This window comes from Hemicordylus capensis, chromosome 2 (genome assembly GCF_027244095.1).
Source record: "Hemicordylus capensis ecotype Gifberg chromosome 2, rHemCap1.1.pri, whole genome shotgun sequence".
Classification (NCBI taxonomy): Eukaryota; Metazoa; Chordata; class Lepidosauria; order Squamata; family Cordylidae; genus Hemicordylus; species Hemicordylus capensis.
This window is the reverse complement of record NC_069658.1, coordinates 63,248,232-63,267,351: the sequence shown is the minus strand read 5'-3', so window position 1 is coordinate 63,267,351 and position 19,120 is coordinate 63,248,232. Positions and strand designations below refer to the sequence as shown.

The 19,120-nt window shown below is 41.2% G+C and overlaps 1 protein-coding gene across 15 annotated transcripts in view; it reads left to right on the top strand.

Annotated features, from left to right (window-relative positions):
- Nucleotides 1-19,120, top strand: part of MCTP1 (multiple C2 and transmembrane domain containing 1) — a 335,774-nt gene that overhangs the window by 106,444 nt on the left and 210,210 nt on the right. For 7 of the 15 annotated variants that reach the window (XM_053298676.1, XM_053298671.1, XM_053298665.1 and 4 more), the window contains exons 3-7: nucleotides 499-641; nucleotides 1,294-1,373; nucleotides 3,333-3,441; nucleotides 15,178-15,225; nucleotides 15,480-15,515. In XM_053298676.1, the coding sequence (XP_053154651.1) occupies nucleotides 499-641; nucleotides 1,294-1,373; nucleotides 3,333-3,441; nucleotides 15,178-15,225; nucleotides 15,480-15,515 (416 nt within the window). Of the gene's footprint in view, nucleotides 1-498; nucleotides 642-1,293; nucleotides 1,374-3,332; nucleotides 3,442-11,815; nucleotides 11,867-15,177; nucleotides 15,226-15,479; nucleotides 15,516-19,120 lie in introns of all 15 variants that reach the window. The other 8 variants (XM_053298669.1, XM_053298672.1, XM_053298674.1 and 5 more) reach the window with 4 other exon arrangements.

Genomic DNA, 19,120 nt, shown 5'->3' with positions numbered 1-19,120 from the left:
ATTGCCATCTTGTGGCCTGATGAAATATCAACAAAAATCCCAGAATACCCTCAGAGAGCGAGTTTCTGCTGTCTAAGTATTCTGTTCTATCAAATGAACATGTGAATAAGCTATACAAACTGTACTAGCCAAGTTATCTGTCTGATTTTAGTCCTAAATGTAAACTTGTCATGATTAGAGGAAAATAAATGGGTATCTGTCACAAAGGGGTCATTTCTACAGCTATGAAATGACTAACTGTTCGTTGTCCTGCACATTTTTGCTTTAAAGAATAAACGTATAGACATTATTTCAGATATTGATTTTCCAGTTTTTAATAAGCCCTTTTCAGCCCTTCACTTCTCAAAGCTTTCTGTTTCCATATGTATCTAAGAACGTTATTGTACTTGTTCAAGCCTCTAATTCCTAACCGCCCCCCCCCCAAACCAGGTCAGTCTTGTAAGATACCTAATAACTACCAAGTGGTGTGCGTCAACTTGATTTTTGTTTCTTTATCAGGGACAAGTGATCCATATGTAAAATTTAAAATGGGTGGAAAAGAAGTCTTTAGAAGCAAAACAATCCATAAGAATCTTAATCCTGTGTGGGAGGAACGAACTTCCATAATTATTGAAAACTTAAGGGAACAGCTATATATAAAGGTGAGCTACATATATATTTTTAAGAGAAACCACAAGGCTGATATTGCATCACCCATGCTCAGTTTTGCACCTTAGCCATGAAATGTTAAGCAGCTGAATATTGCACACATCGAAATTCAAATTTAAAAAATATTTACAAAACATTTACTAAGTTAAGAACTCTGTTTTTTGTTAATACTCGGAGTTATTCAGAACACAAATATAGAGTGTATTCTGTGACACATTTTGTTTGGAAATTGGTGCTGACCACCCTTCTCCCACACAATAGCAAACTAGACATTTAAACGGGGGATCTTAAATATAAAGATTAAATGAAAATTGTAATCTGTTTTGTAGCTATCATTGATTTGTAGTCTTAACACCCCAATTCATTGTCTCATTTGATGTACAGAACTTCTATACAATTTGTAATTTTCTCAATGTTTTTATTATTAATGGAACCATAAGTTATGAAATACGGCACCCCACTCAAATCATTTAAGTGAAAGTCTTTGAAATAGATTGATTTCATTCCAAACTTTGTAAAGGGGTGTTTGGGGTGGGGTTTGGGGGGTTAATTTTCCTTAGCCAAAACTATTCCAGGGACTACACTGTCAATATATTGTTTTTTACAGCCTTTCCTTCAATACTGGCTTTGTTTTGGCTATTTTAGGTGTTTGATTATGACTTTGGCCTTCAAGATGATTTCATGGGATCAGCCTTTTTGGACCTCAATTCACTAGAACAAAATAGGTATTATGTTGAATACACTTGTCTTTCCCCTCTCCTGGCATGTCTGTAGTTGCAGGGGCACTCCTAGATTCTCATCTATGCAAAAGGTGCTCCTGGTTGCTACTGTCACCTGGATTCTCAGGTGGCAGCAGTGACCAGAACTGCCTTTGCCCAGGTTAAGCAGGTGCAGCGTGGTGTAGTGGTTAGAGTGCTGGACTAGGACCGGGAAGACCCGAGCTCAAATCCCCATTCAGCCATAAAACTAGCTGGGTGACTCTAGGCCAGTCACTTCTCTCTCAGCCTAACCTACTTCACAGGGTTGTTAAAGAGAAACTCAAGTATGTAGTACACTGCTCTGGGCTCCTTGGAGGAATAGCGGGATATAAATAGCAATAGCAATAGCACTTACATTTATATACCGCTTTATAGCCGGAGCTCTCTAAGCGGTTTACAATGATTTAGCATATTGCCCCCAACATTCTGGGTACTACATATAAATGTAATAATAATAATAATAATAATAATAATAATAATAATAATAATAATAATAATAATAATAATAATAATAATAATAATTATTATTATTATTATTATTGGTGAAGGTGGACTGACCATGCTGATACATGTCCTAGTCACATTTGAGATTGGGTTACTATAACATACTCTATGTAGGGCTGCCTTTGAAATACACTTGGAAACTTCAGTAGGTTCAAAGTACAGGTTGGGGGAGGCATGTCACATGTCACTAGAAGGAAAAGCTGTTTAACTTAGGAGAGAAGAGCTGGTCTTATAGTAGCAAGCATGACTTGTCCCCCTAGCTAAGCAGGGTCCGCCATGGTTGCATTTGAATAGGAGACCACATGTGAGCACTGTAAGATATTCCCCTCGGGATAAAGCCGCTCTGGGAAGAGCAGAAGGTTTCAAGTTCCCTCCCTGGCTTCTCCAAGATAGGACTGAGAGAGATTCCTGCCTGCAACCTTGGAGAAGCCACTGCCAGTCTGTGTAGACAACTAGGGGTATACACAGAACTGGGTGGGGGTTTCACTTTAAGAGCAGGGGAGGCTGCACTTACCCCTCACCCTGCTTCCCCCCCCCCCCCCGCCGGTGCTCGGTGTCTGTAAAAGCCTTCGGGGCAGCAGTGTGCCTTCGTGCTGACCCTTCCCCCTCTTCGGCCAGAAGTACTGGGTACATGTTCTTCCGGCCACTTCTGGCTGAAGAGGGGGAAGGGGCAGCAGGGAGGTACTCTGCTGCCCCGAGGCTTTTATGGACACAGAGTACTCCCAGGGGGGAAGTGGGGGGAGGGGTAAGTGTACCCTCCCCCACACTTAAAGTGACACCCCCTGACTTCAGCCCCTCCCCATGTTTGAACCTGTTTGGAGGCCGGTAAAAGGGCCTCCGAACAAGTTCGTGCACATCCCTGTAGACAATACTGATCTAGATAGAACAATGGTCTGACTCAGTATATGGCAGCTTTCTATGTTCCATGTTTAACTGAACTCTGGAGCTAGGGGTATGCTGCAGGACTCTTAACTTGTAAGAGGAGCCCATGGGATGTATATGACTATGATGAATATTTATATACCACTTTTCATCAAAAGTTCCCAAAGCAGTTTATATAGATATAAATAAATAAAATGGTTCCCTGTCCCTAAAGGGCTCACTATCTAAAAAAGAAACATAAGATAGACATCAGCAACAGCCACTGGAGTGATGCTGTGCTGGAGATGGATAGGTCTTGTTACTCTCCCCCGCTCAATAATCACCACTCTAAAAAGTTGCCGCTCAGCTCAGTTAATAAGGGATGGTCATATATTTGCCAAAAAATGTTGCTTTGTATCTCCAGCAGCAAATAGCTTACTGGTGGAAAGAGGCGGTAGAAGAAAATCATGTCTGATTCTTCTTTAACTGCCTCAATCAGAATACACCAAGTGCAGAAACTTAGTGTCCATGCAATATGTGTGTGTGTGTTTCATTTTCTAGGCCAACTGATGTTACACTGTGTCTAAAGGATCCACATTACCCTGATCAGGATCTTGGAACTATATTATTGTCTGTGTTGGTAATGCCAAAAGAACATCCGAGAGAAGAGGTAAGTGTGTTTAAAATACGGCAGCAAGTAAGTGTAGCTTTCACAAATGCATTTCACCATGTATAGTATATTTGTTATATTACACAGTATAATTAAAGGCTGAATTTATATTAAAGGTAAAGTGTGTCGTTGAGTCCATTTCGACTCCTGGTGACCACAGAGCCCTGTGATTGTCTTTGGAAGAATACAGGAGCTGTTAACCATTGCCATCTCCTGCGCAGTATGAGATGATGCCTTTCAGCATGTTCCTATATTGCTGCTGCCGGTTAGGGTTAGGATATAGGTGTTTCCCATAGTCTGGGAAACATACCAGCTGGAATTCAAACCGGCAACCTCTGGCTTGATTTCCCTGCTGCGCTTCCAGTAAATACTTTGAAGGATATTGGCAGACATCCAGACTAATCCTGTACCAATGCACCAGTGTTTTTGATCATGTTAAGCAGGAATGGCCATTGTCAGCCACCTCCTCTTATCTCTGCAGCCACCTGTGCCTCTGGAAACTATATCTCTGAAGGACCTCCAACCCTCAGGCACATGGTTTCATGAGGTACAGGTAGCTTCATAGGGAGGAAGATCTTTTTGAAGATAACAGGCCTCGCAAACAACCAAAATCCCTGGTGCGTTGGCACATGGTTAGTCTGGATGTTGGCCATTAATTGGTCTGTGTGATGTTTAACCACAGATGTCCTGCTGCAGGTCAGCCCCTCCTATAACAACTTTCCTTTAGACAGGATGTTGATAGAACATAAAGATACCGTGGTTTTATTTTGGATTAATATTAAATTTGATTTTAGTAGAGGATTTTGGATCTACCACTGTGATGTTTGAACTGCAATAATTAAATTATGTTACAGTGAAAGTTGTCACAGAAGTGAAACAAGGCAGTTAAATTATTGTGTGTAGAGCTTAATTGTTGAAACTTCGGAAGCTTCTTTCTGGAATAAATACTGTTGGCAGGGGAGTATTATGCCACATCATTACTTGGTAATGATATGTAGAGAGCATAACAGTGACCAAGAGCAGGAATTGAAATATTGGTAAAAGAACCAAAAATAAATGTTTGTAATTTAAAAATGTTGCATTTGCTCATTAAGTATATCACTTAAGTCTCTCACACTCCCTAGTAGCTGTATACACTTTTTTTGGAAGCAAGAATGTGCTTCCAGTTCAGCTGTACTGAACTGGAGAGGCTAATCATGGTTTGTTTTTATGAAAAGTAGATACAAGCCTTAAATTTATGCACACCCTCTTCCCTTTTTCCCCCTGCACATGTACGTGGAGAAGATAAGAATCTTCTGATAGCAATTTGCAACCCACTGCAATTTTGTCCACATACGGGAAACTGTAGTTTGTGCAAACCATAGTTTGTTCACAGGCAAGGGTCTAATTGGTCAGCAGACTTTATAGGGCAAAGTTTCAGGCGCCATCCCCTAGTCTCAGACATGTATACTGACAACTGCCCTCCATGAGTGGGGAGGGCAAGATTCTGCTCCTGATCCTCGCTTGGGACAGGCCAAGATATGTCACAATATCCATACTGGACAATCCAGACTGACTTTAGCCAGGTTTGCAAATAAACTAGGATCTGAAACTGGCATTTTATTTCAGCTTCAGATCCTGGTGTATTTTGCAAACGCTCGCTAGAATAAGCCAGGAACAGAGGCGTAACTAGGGAAAATGGCGCCCGGGGCAAGCACTGAAATTGCGCCTCCCCCCCGCCCCCCGCATACATCTGACTGACACACATGTTTCAGAAAACTTTTATTTTAAAAATTACAAAAATTACCAAAAATTTCAAAATGCAATAAATAACCAAAAATGCAATAAATATACCACTGGTCTGAAATATACCACTGGTCTGAAATATACCACTGGTCTATCTAGCCCAGTATTGTCTTCACAGACTGACAGCGGCTTCTCCAAGGTTGCAGGCAGGAATCTCTCTTAGCCCTATGTTGGAGAAGCTAGGGAGTGAACTTGAAACCTTCTGCTCTTCCCAGAGCAGCTCCATTCCCTAAGGGGAATGTCTTATAGTGCTCACACATCAAGTCTCCCATTCAGATGCAACCTGCTTAGCTAAGGGGACAAGTCATGCTTGCTACCACAAGACCAGCTCTCCTCTCCAGCTCTCCCAGAGACTTGAATTCAAAACGCTACTCAGCTGCAAAGCCCACTAGGTGACCCTGGGCCAGCTATCTCCACAACCTAACCTACCTCACAAGCTGCTCAAAGAATAAAATGGGAGGCGGGAACCATGTAACTTTCTTGAAGAAAGGACAGACAAGACATTACTAATTATAATGAGGAAAAACACTGGTTTATACCCTACCCACCCACATACAAACTAAATGCTGCATCCATTTTACCTACATGCAATCCTATGCATGTTTACTAAAAAAAAAACAAGTCTCACTGAGTTCAAAGATGCTTATTACTAAGTGTGCACAGAATCAGTCATTTAGATCCAGTTTAACTCAGGTATTTTTTCTGCCCAGACAAGTCCACCTTCCCCAACGTTTCACAGTCTGGAGATTATGCCTTGCTTAATCTCTGCACACAATCACAATGAGGAAAAAAGTTAGCACAGCAGCATGTAAGACTGCATTCAAAGATGCACGTTTTCAACACTGAAATACCATTTGTGAGTCTGACATTCATCAGCCACAGAGCTTCTAGGGAGCCTATTTGTTTCTGAATGCCCCAATATTGCAAAGATAAACACACCGGGAAGTATGCAGGGCACTAAAAATAAAATGGAAGAAAGAGGCGGCACAGAGATTTTTAAAATATATAAGCTCTGAAGTGGAACCACGAAACAAAGAGCTAGAAGAAATTAAGGAGCACAGGCTTACACCACCCACCAGACGATGAGGACGTGCAGAAGATAACACATGCAAAGCGGCAAGCTCTGGCGTGTGGATACTCCTAACGCACACCTGATAAATAAAAGTCTGAAAAGGGAGAAAAGTGGAAACATCTCTCCCCCGCCCGAAAGTAACAGAGGAGAAATAGCTTGTTATCGGCAACAGAAAGCGGCTAGGGAGGCAAGAGAAAACACAGGGAGGAGGGGCCCCACAAAGCCAGAAAAAAGCGGAGATACACACCCATGGTGGAAGGCTTGTTCCCAGCCCGAACTCCAGTGGCTCTCCTTGCCAGATGGCGGCCCCGCCCCTTCCTCTGCCCACACAAGCTCCAGAAACTACCCCCCCTTCTCCTCCTCACACAAACACAGCCAGCTATGTACAACTTTTATAACGGGCTGCTAGATTGCCTTCCATTGTAAACACACGGACACGGAGCGGGGAGGAGATAAGGAGATAAGCCTGGACTCTGGCTGGCTTCTAAGCGGCTCCTTCTCCGCTGGGCTGAAGCGCTCAGGCACGGCGCCTGGCTCTGAGCGGCTGCCTGCACAGGGCGCCCTCGGAGAGGTGGGCAGGGCGAGAGGGAAGGCAGAGGGAGGAGGCGAAGGCAAACAACCCAATCCAGCCGCGCAGAGCTGCCTGGCGCCCTCCCTTTCCCCCGCTTCCTGCTGCTCGCGGCCCGCTTCTCTAGAGGCGGCTGGTGTGGTTGGCTGCTCGGTCAGTCTATGTGGCGGCGGCAATTCGAACAAGAATTTTTTTTTTGAGAATTTTCGGGGACGGCGGGGGCACATTTTGGCGCCCCCTAGCAGGTGGCGCCCGGGGCACGTGCCCCCCTGCCCCCCCTATCGTTACGCCTATGGCCAGGAATGCCCAGGTCGAATGTTTTGGCAGATCCTCCCCTGATCTAACCCAGGGTCTGAAGCAGAACAATTTATTTCTGCATTTACAAAGGGGAGGAGAAAGTGCACGTATCTGAGGCTAGGTGATGTAGCATGAAACTAGGATTTAATCCTGGCTCGATGGGATGACTGACTTCCAAGATTATCATTTGATAAGTATATAACCACAGTTTGCTGTATATGGATGAAAGTGGAAACTGCAGTTGGTTGCAAACAGCGATTAGAAGCTTTTCCTCCCCTACCTACCTGTGCATGGGAGGAGGAGACTCTAAGCCTAAGGCTTACACCTATTCATTTTGATAATTAAAAAAGACAATTTGTCAATTCTGAATTGAGTCTACATTACTCTTCATGACTCTTTCATTGAGTCTACATTACTCTTGTCATGTCTGAATTGAGTCTACATATTGCAACTCTTCAGCCATGCTTCTAGAAGTTAGTTTTCCATAAGACACCATTTGTAAAATGATTTGAAGAGCTACTTTTCTTGGTCAACTGTTGTTCCTAGATCGTTCTGCACTTATCTTTTTTCAGAGTGTAGTGACTTCACATTTAAATATGATTTTTTTGTATGGGGATATAATCCCTAGCACTGTTTAATGTTGCCAACTATGCTTGATGTGTTCCCCTTCATACATGATAGACAAATAAGTTCAAAATAAATGAACATGAATCTTCAAACTGTAGATGACTCTATTTGAAGTTTGATCCCGTGGACATGCACAAGTGCCTATAAATACATGATGATGCACTTTTCTGCCTCTACAGATACAAACCATAATCCAAATTAAAGGCTATTTTTTAAAGAGCATTTTATTGCAAAATTGAGAATTGCCATCCATTGCCTAGAATTTCAAAAGAGAGAGCAAAATCTTCTGGTGGATTTTCTATTCTCCACCAAAACAAACTATAGATATGTAGACTAGCTTGGGTGTATGTTTGTGTTTTTGTTAACTTGTCCTCTCTTTCAAAACAGGCTTTATTTCTGTTGCAGTGTTTTAGAATATGGAATGTGTGATATGGAAGAACTTCAGTTAAAAATGTATTCTTTGGACAATTAGTCTAGGTTTACTGTGGTTTTAATTTATTGGACTGCATTGGGCCATTATACTGAGTTTCTGAGGGAACAGTGCTATCTATAATAGAGAAGATCTATACTCCCTTCTCTAGCTCCAAGCTGAAGATGGGAGTTGGTCGTGCTGGTAAAAACAAAAAACAAGCTCTCAAGCCTCTTTTCCCCAGTTGGTTGTGGGGGAATATCTCCTCAGTTTTGCTGAGTTTCCAAATTCCTCCAGGAAACAGGGTATTGTCCCTAGTTGGGGACTTAGACTGCAATCCTGTGCATGCTTACCTGGGAGTATTCTCTGAACAGAACAAGCCTTATGGGTAAATATGCATCGAATTTACTGAAGAGGAGGCTAACCTGGCAGCCAAGGTTAGCCAAAATGCGTGAAACCTTATATTAGTCACAAAGTGTCAGAGGTTGCATATAATGCCAGTTGATAAATCTGAAGCCTGACATGGCTTAAAATGTACATGGTAGACGAGTTTCCCAATTTTCTTCCAGCTCTTTGCTGTACATGAAATAGTCTGCTCTTATATGTAATCAACATATGTGAGCATAGGAACTTGCAAATATGCTTTATATAGTCTCGCCATTGGTCCATCATCTAGCTCTAACGCCTGCTAACTGAGCAAAGAGACACCTTTTAAAGTGGTGATTCTCTTATATTTAGCAGGGGGAGAGCAACTGGCCCTATCAAACCCCAGCACAGCATCCCTCCAGTGGCTGTAGCTGGTGTCTGTTTCTTTTTAGATTGTGAGCCCTTTGGGGACAGGGGACCATCTTATTTATGTATATATATATTAATGTAAACCGCTCTGAGAATTGTGTTGAAGAGTGGTATATAAATATTTGTTGTAGTAGTAGTAGCAGCTCAGTATTTTCTGTCGACTGGCAGCAGCTCTCCATGGTTTCAGTTGAGAATGTTCTCTGTTCCTATCTAGAGATGCCAGGGTACTTAGAACCTTCTGTATATAAAGCAGGTGCTCTATTAGTGAGCTATGCCCCCCACCCCCCGATCACTAGTCAGGCTTATTGCATCTACTTGGTTCTTTTCTAAAACCCCATTATCTACCAGCCAGAGGCTGGCACAAAATAGTGGCTCTAGTGGTGGACAGATAGGGCTGTCGTTTGACTTGGATGACCGCCCTGGACCCTGCTCTTCCCCAGGCCCTGTATTTGCTATCACCTTTCCCCACTAATTGCCTGAGTCAGCAGCAGCTCGGGAAAGGTGTGTGATGCCCAGGCTAGTTGCTTAAGCTACCAAGGCTCTGAATACAGCTCAACTGGCCAGGAGGCAGGCAGGACTCACCTAGTTTTCTGCTCCAATGTAATGCTGGGGTTGGAATCAAGAGGCTGAAGCCAGGCAAGCCAGAGCCTGCCACTGCTTGGCGACTTAATGTGTGTCCGATTCCTGCCGGAGGCGGGTAGGGGCAGTGGTTTTCAAGGGGGCAGCAAACCTTTTTCCTGGGATCAGAGGGGGCTGCTTCTGTTTTGGTCTTCTGAGCGTGGGGTCAGCATTAGGGGATGTGGCCAAGGCCCCACAGGCATTTCCATCTGCTCTGATTGCTGTACTCAGCACTGAACAGCCCTGTGGACAGACACACATTTAGAATGTGTGTCTGCCCACACACATGGGGGGGGGGAGTGGCTCTCGGCACCTGCTTGGTCCAGGAATTTGTTGGCAACACGCAGACTGTTAGTCATGACTAAGCACTATTGAAATAAATGAGACAAGGTAGTCTTAACTAGCTGTCTTGACTACCTTTGTTTTATTTATTTATTTATTCTATTTTTATATTACCTCTCATAGTGCATCCCAAGGTAGTTTACAAAAGTTAAAATACAATACAATTCCATAAAAATAATGTAAAATGTTAAAATCAAACAAACTGTAAAAACCATAAAACACCAAAACTACTTAAAAAAAAAAAAAGACAACAGAAGTAGGAGATCTGGCAAGAGTTGAGAGGCCCTAAGGGGTAAAAGTATGAACAGATAAAAAGGTCTTTAGTTGTGTGTTAAAAGCAGCCACAGATGTCAAATAGCAGACATTCACTGGGAGAGCATTCCAGAGTGGGGGGTCCAACAGAGAAGCCTCTGCCCTGCATGCACGACAATTTAACCTCTCTCAACATTGGCACATGGAGCAAAGGCTATCCTGATAACTTTGTTGGGTGGGCAGAAACCCTTGGGAGCAGCCGGTACTTCAGGCAGGGGCGTAACAAGGCTGGAGTGGGCCCCGAGACAAAATTTTAAAATGAGCCCCTCGCGGATGCGCACACACTTCACAATATATAGTCATGTGACTTGCCTCATGTGACTTGCCTCTGGGGGGCCCCTCGAGGTGTGGGGGCCCCCAGGCAGCCGCCTTCCCTTGCCTAACGATAGTTACGCCCCTGACTTCAGGTATCCAGGGCCTAAACATTTAAGGGCTTTAAAGGTAATAACTAGTACCTTGAATTACACCTGGAAACAAATTGGTAGCCAGTGCATCTCTTTCAAAATAGGTGTAATATGCTCCGAGCGAGCTGTTCCAGAGAGAAATCTGGCCGCTGTGTTCTTCTCCAACTGAGGTTTCCAAATATTCTTCAAGGGCAGCCCCACGTAGAGTACACTGCAGTAATCCAGCCATGACGTGACTAAGGTATGGCTAACCATGGCCAGATCTGCCGCCTTGAGAAAGGGGCGCAGCTGGCGCTGTAGCTGAAGCTGTGCAAAGACACCCCTGGCCACTGCCTCCACCTGAGCATCCAAAAGCAGAGCTGGGTCCAGCAACAGCCCCAAGCTGTGCACTTGCTCTTTCAAGGGGAGTATAACCCCCTCCAGAGCTGGTTGAATTCCCCTATCCTGATTGGCTTTTCTATTGACCAGCAGCACCTCTATTCCATTTCTTTCAATGGAACTTTAGTCATGAGTAACTTAGTCTGGATTCTGCCTGCTGATAGAACTGAGCTCACAGTCCTTGCACAGAAAAATGTACTCCTGGTTTCCTTACAAGCTTTTGTCAGTTCAGTAGTCTGATTTATGTTAAAAATATTTTTTTGTTTCTATTGTTTTTTAAATGAAGTGAGAAACTCTTGCTGATTTAATTGCAAATCACTGAGATTTATAGGTAGATCTCAATCTACCTCCTGCCTGCATTGCTTTATACCACAAGAGACCTATGATGTATGTAAAACGTTAATCCTTGCTGCGGATACTTACAGATCTGTAAGTCTCAATTAGTATACCTGATGAAACTAGTGGTGATATAGAATATGAAGAGAATTCTTGCATGCTGTTCTGTTTTTAAACAGAAGTACCTTTCAACATAGAGGAGTTGTTTTATGAAAAAACAAATTTAAAATAATGTATTGTGTAAGAAATGTGTGCCATATAAGACAAATGTAGAACATATCTGAAAGAGCTAATAGCACATCTACAGTAGCTAAGGTCTCTATAAACTTAGCAAATCAGAAATATTGCTAGTTGCTTCAAGGTGCCCTCATGTACTATAAAATACTTTCCCTCTTGGCCTGTGTATCCACTCCAACATTTAACATTCACAGGCTTCCCCTTCCTACATTTTGAAGGCTCTCTTTCACCTCCTCAAGTTCCCGGTATGTCATACTCCCATTTCCAACTAAATCCTGCATTCTAATCTTCTTTAGGCCTATTTCACAAAAGATATTTAGACTTTTGTTTTTGTTTAATGGCCCCCAAACAGGTTATTGCAGTATAGAATAACCGCCTCTTTATTCATGGGGATTCCATTCCTGCCTATTTCCACAGATAACAAAAACTCAAAGAGACCTTAACCCTGTGAGGATGTGGGGTTAGGTTCCTAAGCACACTGAAATGTTCTGAAAATCACAAGAAAAAGCTGGGGGGAGCCGAAATAAGCACAGTACCTTGTTCTTCAGCTCAACCACAATGCCTCAAAATCCTCCAGTTTTGTTCTTTAGTTTTTAGAGTTTCATTTTTTGCAGAAAAGAGCCACAAAATGTCTCAGCACTACAAAATGGCAGCAGGAAATTATGTTGGGAGTCATTTCTGACCACTCAAGAACTGCAGATAGGCGAAAATAACCCTATTTTCACCCACAAATAAAGGAACTGGGTCCCTATGACCCAACTGCAGGTATGAGAAACAGGCAGGTGCCAGGACTGCAGATGAGGGTCCCCTGTACTACTTTTGCATTGGATGCTTCATTTTGTCACATACTTTTAAATGCTACATACACTCCTTATTTCAGGACCGGCCATGTTTCGAGGAGGAGAGGTTGATTTGGTAAAGATGGTGATTGGTGACAAAAGAAAGTACTTGGTTAAGAATGTTCGTAGGATTAGCAGTGTACCCATCTTTTTGATAGTTTGAGCTGAGTTCCTACATGTCTAGAATCTATAATTCTAATTGTCGTTTTCAACATTTCATAATGCATAAATTTGTTACAATTCTTTTGGGAAAATCTTTAAGCCCAAATAGCATTCTTGGTATCTCTTATGAAAGAGGCCTAAGGCTTTCATATGCACATAGTGGAAAGCTGTTGAGATTCATTGCTTGACATACAACTCACACTGATTTTCTTTACATCCATTCTGCTGCGCTTATGAACCCTATATAAAGGAGAATGAAGCTGAGAGGCAGAGGTGTTTCTGAAAATTAAAAATCTTTTTTCAGGACATAGGGAGTAGAAAGCTTGAAAGCTGCATGATCATATTAAGTGGCTTATGCAGTGTAGCTGAATGTTGCGTGGAGAGAGTATGTCATGTTCTTATGCTTCTCTTTGAATGCTAGACCAATATATGTTGATTTTTCTTTACAACAAAGAAACTTTGGATCCCTTTTCGCAGCATAGGAGGTGTGGTGATATATCTGCTGTAGAAAATTGAACCAAGAAAGTTACCCTTTGATACCTTGTATAATATAGCTTGTATGCATGTTTATACACACACACACACACACACACACACACACACACACACACAACCCATTGTTAATCTGTTAGCAAACATTTGAGACAGAAGCTAGTAGTGGATATCATTTCTTGGGTTGGGGGGGTGGGAGTATAGCATCAATAACTGCACTTTATCATTTATGTTGAGCTGCTTTGCCAACTGTAAAAGTGCAAAAGTGGCACACCAAGAAACAGCCTTGCTTCATAGCAGAATTCTTTCACATTTCAAGAATGAATCTAAGAAGCTGAAATATGTTAGGTACATATTTAAAAATGTCATACTGTGTTTCTTGTAAATACTCTTTAAAAAAAAATTACCTGTGTCTAATATTCAGGATAGAAATATACAGTAATCAATTAAAAACAATAAGAACACATAAAATGGGACACCATCAGAAAGGGTAGAAACGAAGGGCTGTTCAAAAGTTACAGCGAAATCTGACTTAGGCTGCAATTCTAAATTTAATCACTAGAAAATAATTCCCAGTGAATTCAGTGGGACTGTAGAACTGTGTTGTATTCGTCTGCTCTATTTATTTAAAATATTTATACCCCACTCCCTTCAGTACACTACTGCTCGGGGCAGCTCACAACATTAATAAAATAGATACAATATAAAGTAAAAGCTTTATCAAACAAGTTAAAAGACCAGGCTAAAACCACATTTAAAATTATTTTTTAAAGGTTTCACATTAAAAGTTATTACTAAAAAGCTAAAAACTGAGAACTATAAAAAACCTAAACAATTGTAAAAAATTTCTCCTCTCCTCATAACGGATAGGATCACTTGCTTCATTTTGTGATGTCATGTTTCCCTGCCTCTGTTAATAGCAACCAGTGATAAGGAGAAGAAAACAATGTGCAAACTAGTGACATCACACATGAGGAAGAGATCCTACACATTGTGGGAGGAACGGGGAGAATGCAAAACATTTCAGTGACACATCCATGTCACACAGCATGTAACAGACAGATAGAAGGCAAAATTCAATTGTACATAGCATATACTGTACTATCTAACAGTATAAGCCATGTACAATTGAATTGTCCCCTGCTAACTGAGCAAAGAGGCACTCTTTTAAAGTGGTGGTTCTCTTTATGTAGCAGGGGGAGAGCAACTGGCCCTATCCATCACCAGCACAGCATCCCTCCAGTGGCTGTTGCTGGTGTCTATCTTAGGTTTCTTTTTTAGATTGTGAGTTCTTTGGAGACAGACAGCCATTTTATTAATTGTATCTGTGTGGACTTGGGGAACTCTTGTTAGGAAGCAGTATATAAATATTTGTTGTTGTTGGTTGTGTTGTATTTTTGTAATTTACAGTTGATTCTTAAAGTAATTTTTGAACGTTGTGTTTGGCTCATTGGAGACTTGTATATAGATTGACGTCTAGTATTTGAGAGAGACTTTGGCAGTATATATTGTAAATTATGACTTACAACAAAAAACAGATGATGTGTAGTTGATTAGGACGCCTGACATGTTAGGTGTCAAAGGTCACACAATCTTTAGTTTCATTTTTAATTTTTTCCCATCACAACATATTTGCAGTAGAACTCATTCTAACAATTCTTAATTGGACATATGATTTCACCTGTGAGGTTTGAACACCAAAAAGATCAGTGAAGTGCATCTTCTTACTGGACTTGGTTTGCATTGCATGAATTATGACTGCTGTTAGTCAAAGCAGCTAAAATCACAATTCTAGAAGGGAGTGATACACTGCAATATCCAAAGTTCTTTATTAAATTTAGTTTAGGGAAAACATGAAACTATATGCTTCAACAAATGTTTTACTCACTGTATGCCAACTAATTTGTTTGAATATGCAAGGAGAATGCATGCTTGGCATTTTACTATTGCATGAACTGTGTACAGATGTATATTTCTGTTTGTGCATACTTGTGCGTTCATTATGTGCATATTTTTGTTAAAATGCGTGCATGAGTAGTGTTTGCATTTTGATTCTTTTTTAGCAGAGTTCAGTGCAAAGATTTCATCACTGGAGAACTTGCAAAGTAACTGTGAGTTTATATGAGCAGCCTGCCCTTTTAGCTTCTAGATCTACAGTCTCTGTAACTAATGAAGATATGAGATCCTCAGAAACTTATGAGTGATAACTTAAAATCCCAGGATGTAACTTTGTACTGCAAATGCGTATTTAAGATGTTAAAGAATTTTTAAAGGGAGTTCAAAACTTAGGTTTCCTTTTGGAAGGAAAAGGATATGTGATCCTGATTTGGCATGACTCTAATTTATTCATTCTTTTTCTAAACAGCATTTCAGCCAGCAGGTTCCCAAAGCATATCAATATGTAGGCATTAAAATGCACATTTGCATTTCATCATTATTTATATTTTGTTTTGACTCCTAAGTTACCTTGACTGTGTTTCTAACTTTTTTAATTGTACCCAAATTAACCACCTGGTATTCCAGTTTCTGTTACTGGAATACAAGCTAATATTTTCAAGGCTGAAGTAGTATTAGTTCTCTAGCTAGACAGTGGGTTTCATTTTTCACCGTTTGTGATTTTTGTTCTAAATTGTAGTCATTGGTCATCCTGTGGAGTCATCCTATGTGATGTACTTCCATTGGTTTAACTAAAAAACATCATGTTCTGTGAAAGACATGATGCTGATCCTGACAGCCTGCAACAATTGAATTGATTTAAACTGAATGCTCTAATTATACATACAAATGAAGCAAACAAAATTTTAATGTGAAAATAAGTTTATTATCCATAGAGGGTTTTTTACAAGATCAGAACTCAGTCTTTCAGATTAAACTATCAATGATAGTTTAAAAATATCCTTTACAGATTCAGTGGTGAAACAAATTCTGGAAAATTCCCATAACACATTCTTGACATAATAAACATGTTTTTCTGTTTGTTTTTTCTCCATTCAGCATTTTTAACTTGCGTTTTAACTGTCCAGGGACTGTTCCGGATAATGATCTATTCCAACTTAAGAAAGTCTGGGGAGCGGGTAACAAAACACAACTGCAAATCCACACCTTGTTCAAGGACAAACCATTGTATTCCTAGCACCATCTGCTGGCAATTTGCAGTAATCAGTGAAACGGCTGTATGTTTGCAAACTTGTTTTATTCCAGCTTGAAAAAAAGTTGTTCACAGATTGCCAACAGATAGGGCTGACTCTAAAATAATGAGCTTGGGATAGTAAAGGGTTGTGAAGAATGTTATTAGGGGATCAAGGATTTTGCTATACATTAAATACTTATAGAGTTAAGATAATTATTGTTATTACCTTATTAATGATGCTGAATACAGCTGTTGTCTGTCACAACTTCTTGTCACAATGTTCTTGAGATCAAGAGACTTTGACAAAATTTCAGTATCCATGATCACAAGTGGAGGGCATGTCTTGTCGAATGCTGAAGTATCTGCTGGTCTTTGCATTTTGTTTCATTAAAAGCTCTGAAGTTATCAATGATTGCTTGCTTGACATATTCAAACTGATTCAGAAAATGAGCCAGATTCCTCTTAGGAAAAAATTATCTTCCAGTCTGCTTTCTAGGCTAGTTTAAAATGTCTAAGACATTTGGCAGGAAAGACGGGGTGAAGAGAGAGGTCAGAACCAGTGTTCTCTCTGTTTTTTTTCATCTGTGTGCAGCATGAGTTTTTTTCTGGGTGGCAGTATCAAGGCAGTGTGTGCATTCATGCAATCAGAGTAGGATCTTCCTGATTCAACCTGAGTGGGATCTAAATTTAACTGAGTGGACATCAAAAAAACTTGTGGGTGCATGCATATGCGCTCGCCTTAGAGCAGGCCTGCTCAGCTTAGGCCCCCCAGCTGTGTTTTTTTACTACAACTCCCATAATCCCCAGCCACAGTGGCCTATAGCCAGGGATTGTGGGAGTTGTAGGCCAGCATCTGCAGGAGGGCCGAAGTTGAGCAGCCCTGCCTTAGAGGGAACACTGGTCAGAACCAGCCAGAGATGAACCTTCACCTTCTTGCACACATGCTATCACCAGCCAAGTTGAAAGCATGTGGGAGCCAAGGAGTTGACCTGACTCCTGTGAAGCTGAAGGATTCTCCTCAGGTGACTTCACTGGCTTCTGCTGCTTGTTCTGGGGTAGAGTGAATGAGGCCTCTTTAAAGAACTGAGGCCTTTAAATATAATTAATTCAACCTATAGGACCATAATAACTGTATTATCTGACACTTTTCTGTAAAGTTCCAGACTTGTGGATGGTGGAGTGGGAAATATTTTTGAGGGCGCACCCACTCAAAAATCCCTGCCAGCAGATGGTACTTGGGGATATTATGAAACATCTTGAATATGGTGTGGATTTCCTATTTGCATTTTTATCATAATTTGTACTTGGGTTGGAGTATATCATCATCCAGAAAAGATCCAGACTAACTGAAGTCATGAAGTTTTGAAAAGACTAACATATGTAATGTAATTTTATATGTATGTTCCTTATGACATGAAAGGCTTTACTCCTGATTTATGGTTTGTGTGTGCTGCAGTTATCAAGCAGTGAGGTAGAATACACTGCAGATTTTCATGATGATAAAATGAGACTCTCTACTTTGAAGCTCCAAATGCTTAATTCTCTACTATGCCCCAAGCTTTGAGAGATTCTCCCCCAACCTCTTCACAATCAGCCGCTGTTCTCAGATATACTAGATGGCAACAACAAAAAAGAAACTAAACCTCAAACATCCTTCCTTGTCAATGAGAGAAGCTCAGCAGTGCAAAGCACCTGTTCTGCATACAGAAAGTCTGAGGTTCAATCTCTAGCATTTTCAGTTAAAATGATTGCAGATGATAGGGTTGGAATGATCACTGTCTGAGACTGTGACCAGCCCAGAACAATGGTCTGAACTGCTATGATGCAAATTCTTATCTTCCTCAAGATCATCCCCATAGCATTTCTGAAAGCATACCAAGCTTTTCCCTCTCTTTAATACTGAGAGAGAGAAAACATTGTATAGAAGCAGGGGTGTAGCAAGGTTGTAGTGGGCCCAGAGACAAGTTTTAAAATGTATTTTTAAAAAGGTTTTGTAAATTGTGGACGATGCAAGTCATTTAATGCTACTAGAGAAAGACATGCTGTTCTGGTAGCTCCAGGTCTTAACACTCACATCAATTTCGGAGTACGAATACAACGTAAGGAAGCCTGGACGGGTGTGCGGCTGGGGGAGTCAGTCATGTGACTTGCCTCTGGGGGGGCCCCCAAGGCAGTGGTCCCCAGACAACTGTCTCCCCTTGCCCTATTCTAGTTACACCCCTGGATAGAAGGATCCTATTATACACATAGGCCATTTCCTGCTTGGATCATGAAGTGAGAGTTGTGAATATCCAGGATTTTAACATGCCTGTAATTAGGCATTAGCATCTCTCCTTCCTCCACCCCTCAGACTGAAAAAAGGCACTAGAAAATGTGTCTGTGTCTTCTAAATCTAGACTTACTTTGTGTGAAGAAAAATTAATTGCTTCTGTGGTGCCACAGGAATTGTGGCCAGGGGCAGCTTTCAGTTTTTACTTGAGAGTTTCTTCCTGTGTCATTCTAGACCAATTCTGTGCTCCCTAACGTTAGGCTTGTCACATAACTTCCTTTCCTCTCCTGAAGGAACAGAAATGAAGCAGACTTCAAAAGGTCTTTAAAATTGCATTTGGGTTTTAAAGCAAGGAGAAGGATAAAAAAAGCCAGTGATAAAGAAACACTGACTACTTGTGTCCTTTATTTTTGTGTTGCTTAAAACTCAAGTGCAGGTTAAGACTCTTGTAACCTGCTTTACTCTGTTTCATTGAACAGCTGCTCTAGAAGTTTCTTCAATGACATCCTTGACTGTATTTTGGACCATCAAGGGATCTAATTTATTGCTCTTGAAATAAAATTCATGATCATGTATAGCACCCGAGGAACACAGGAAGCGGCCATAT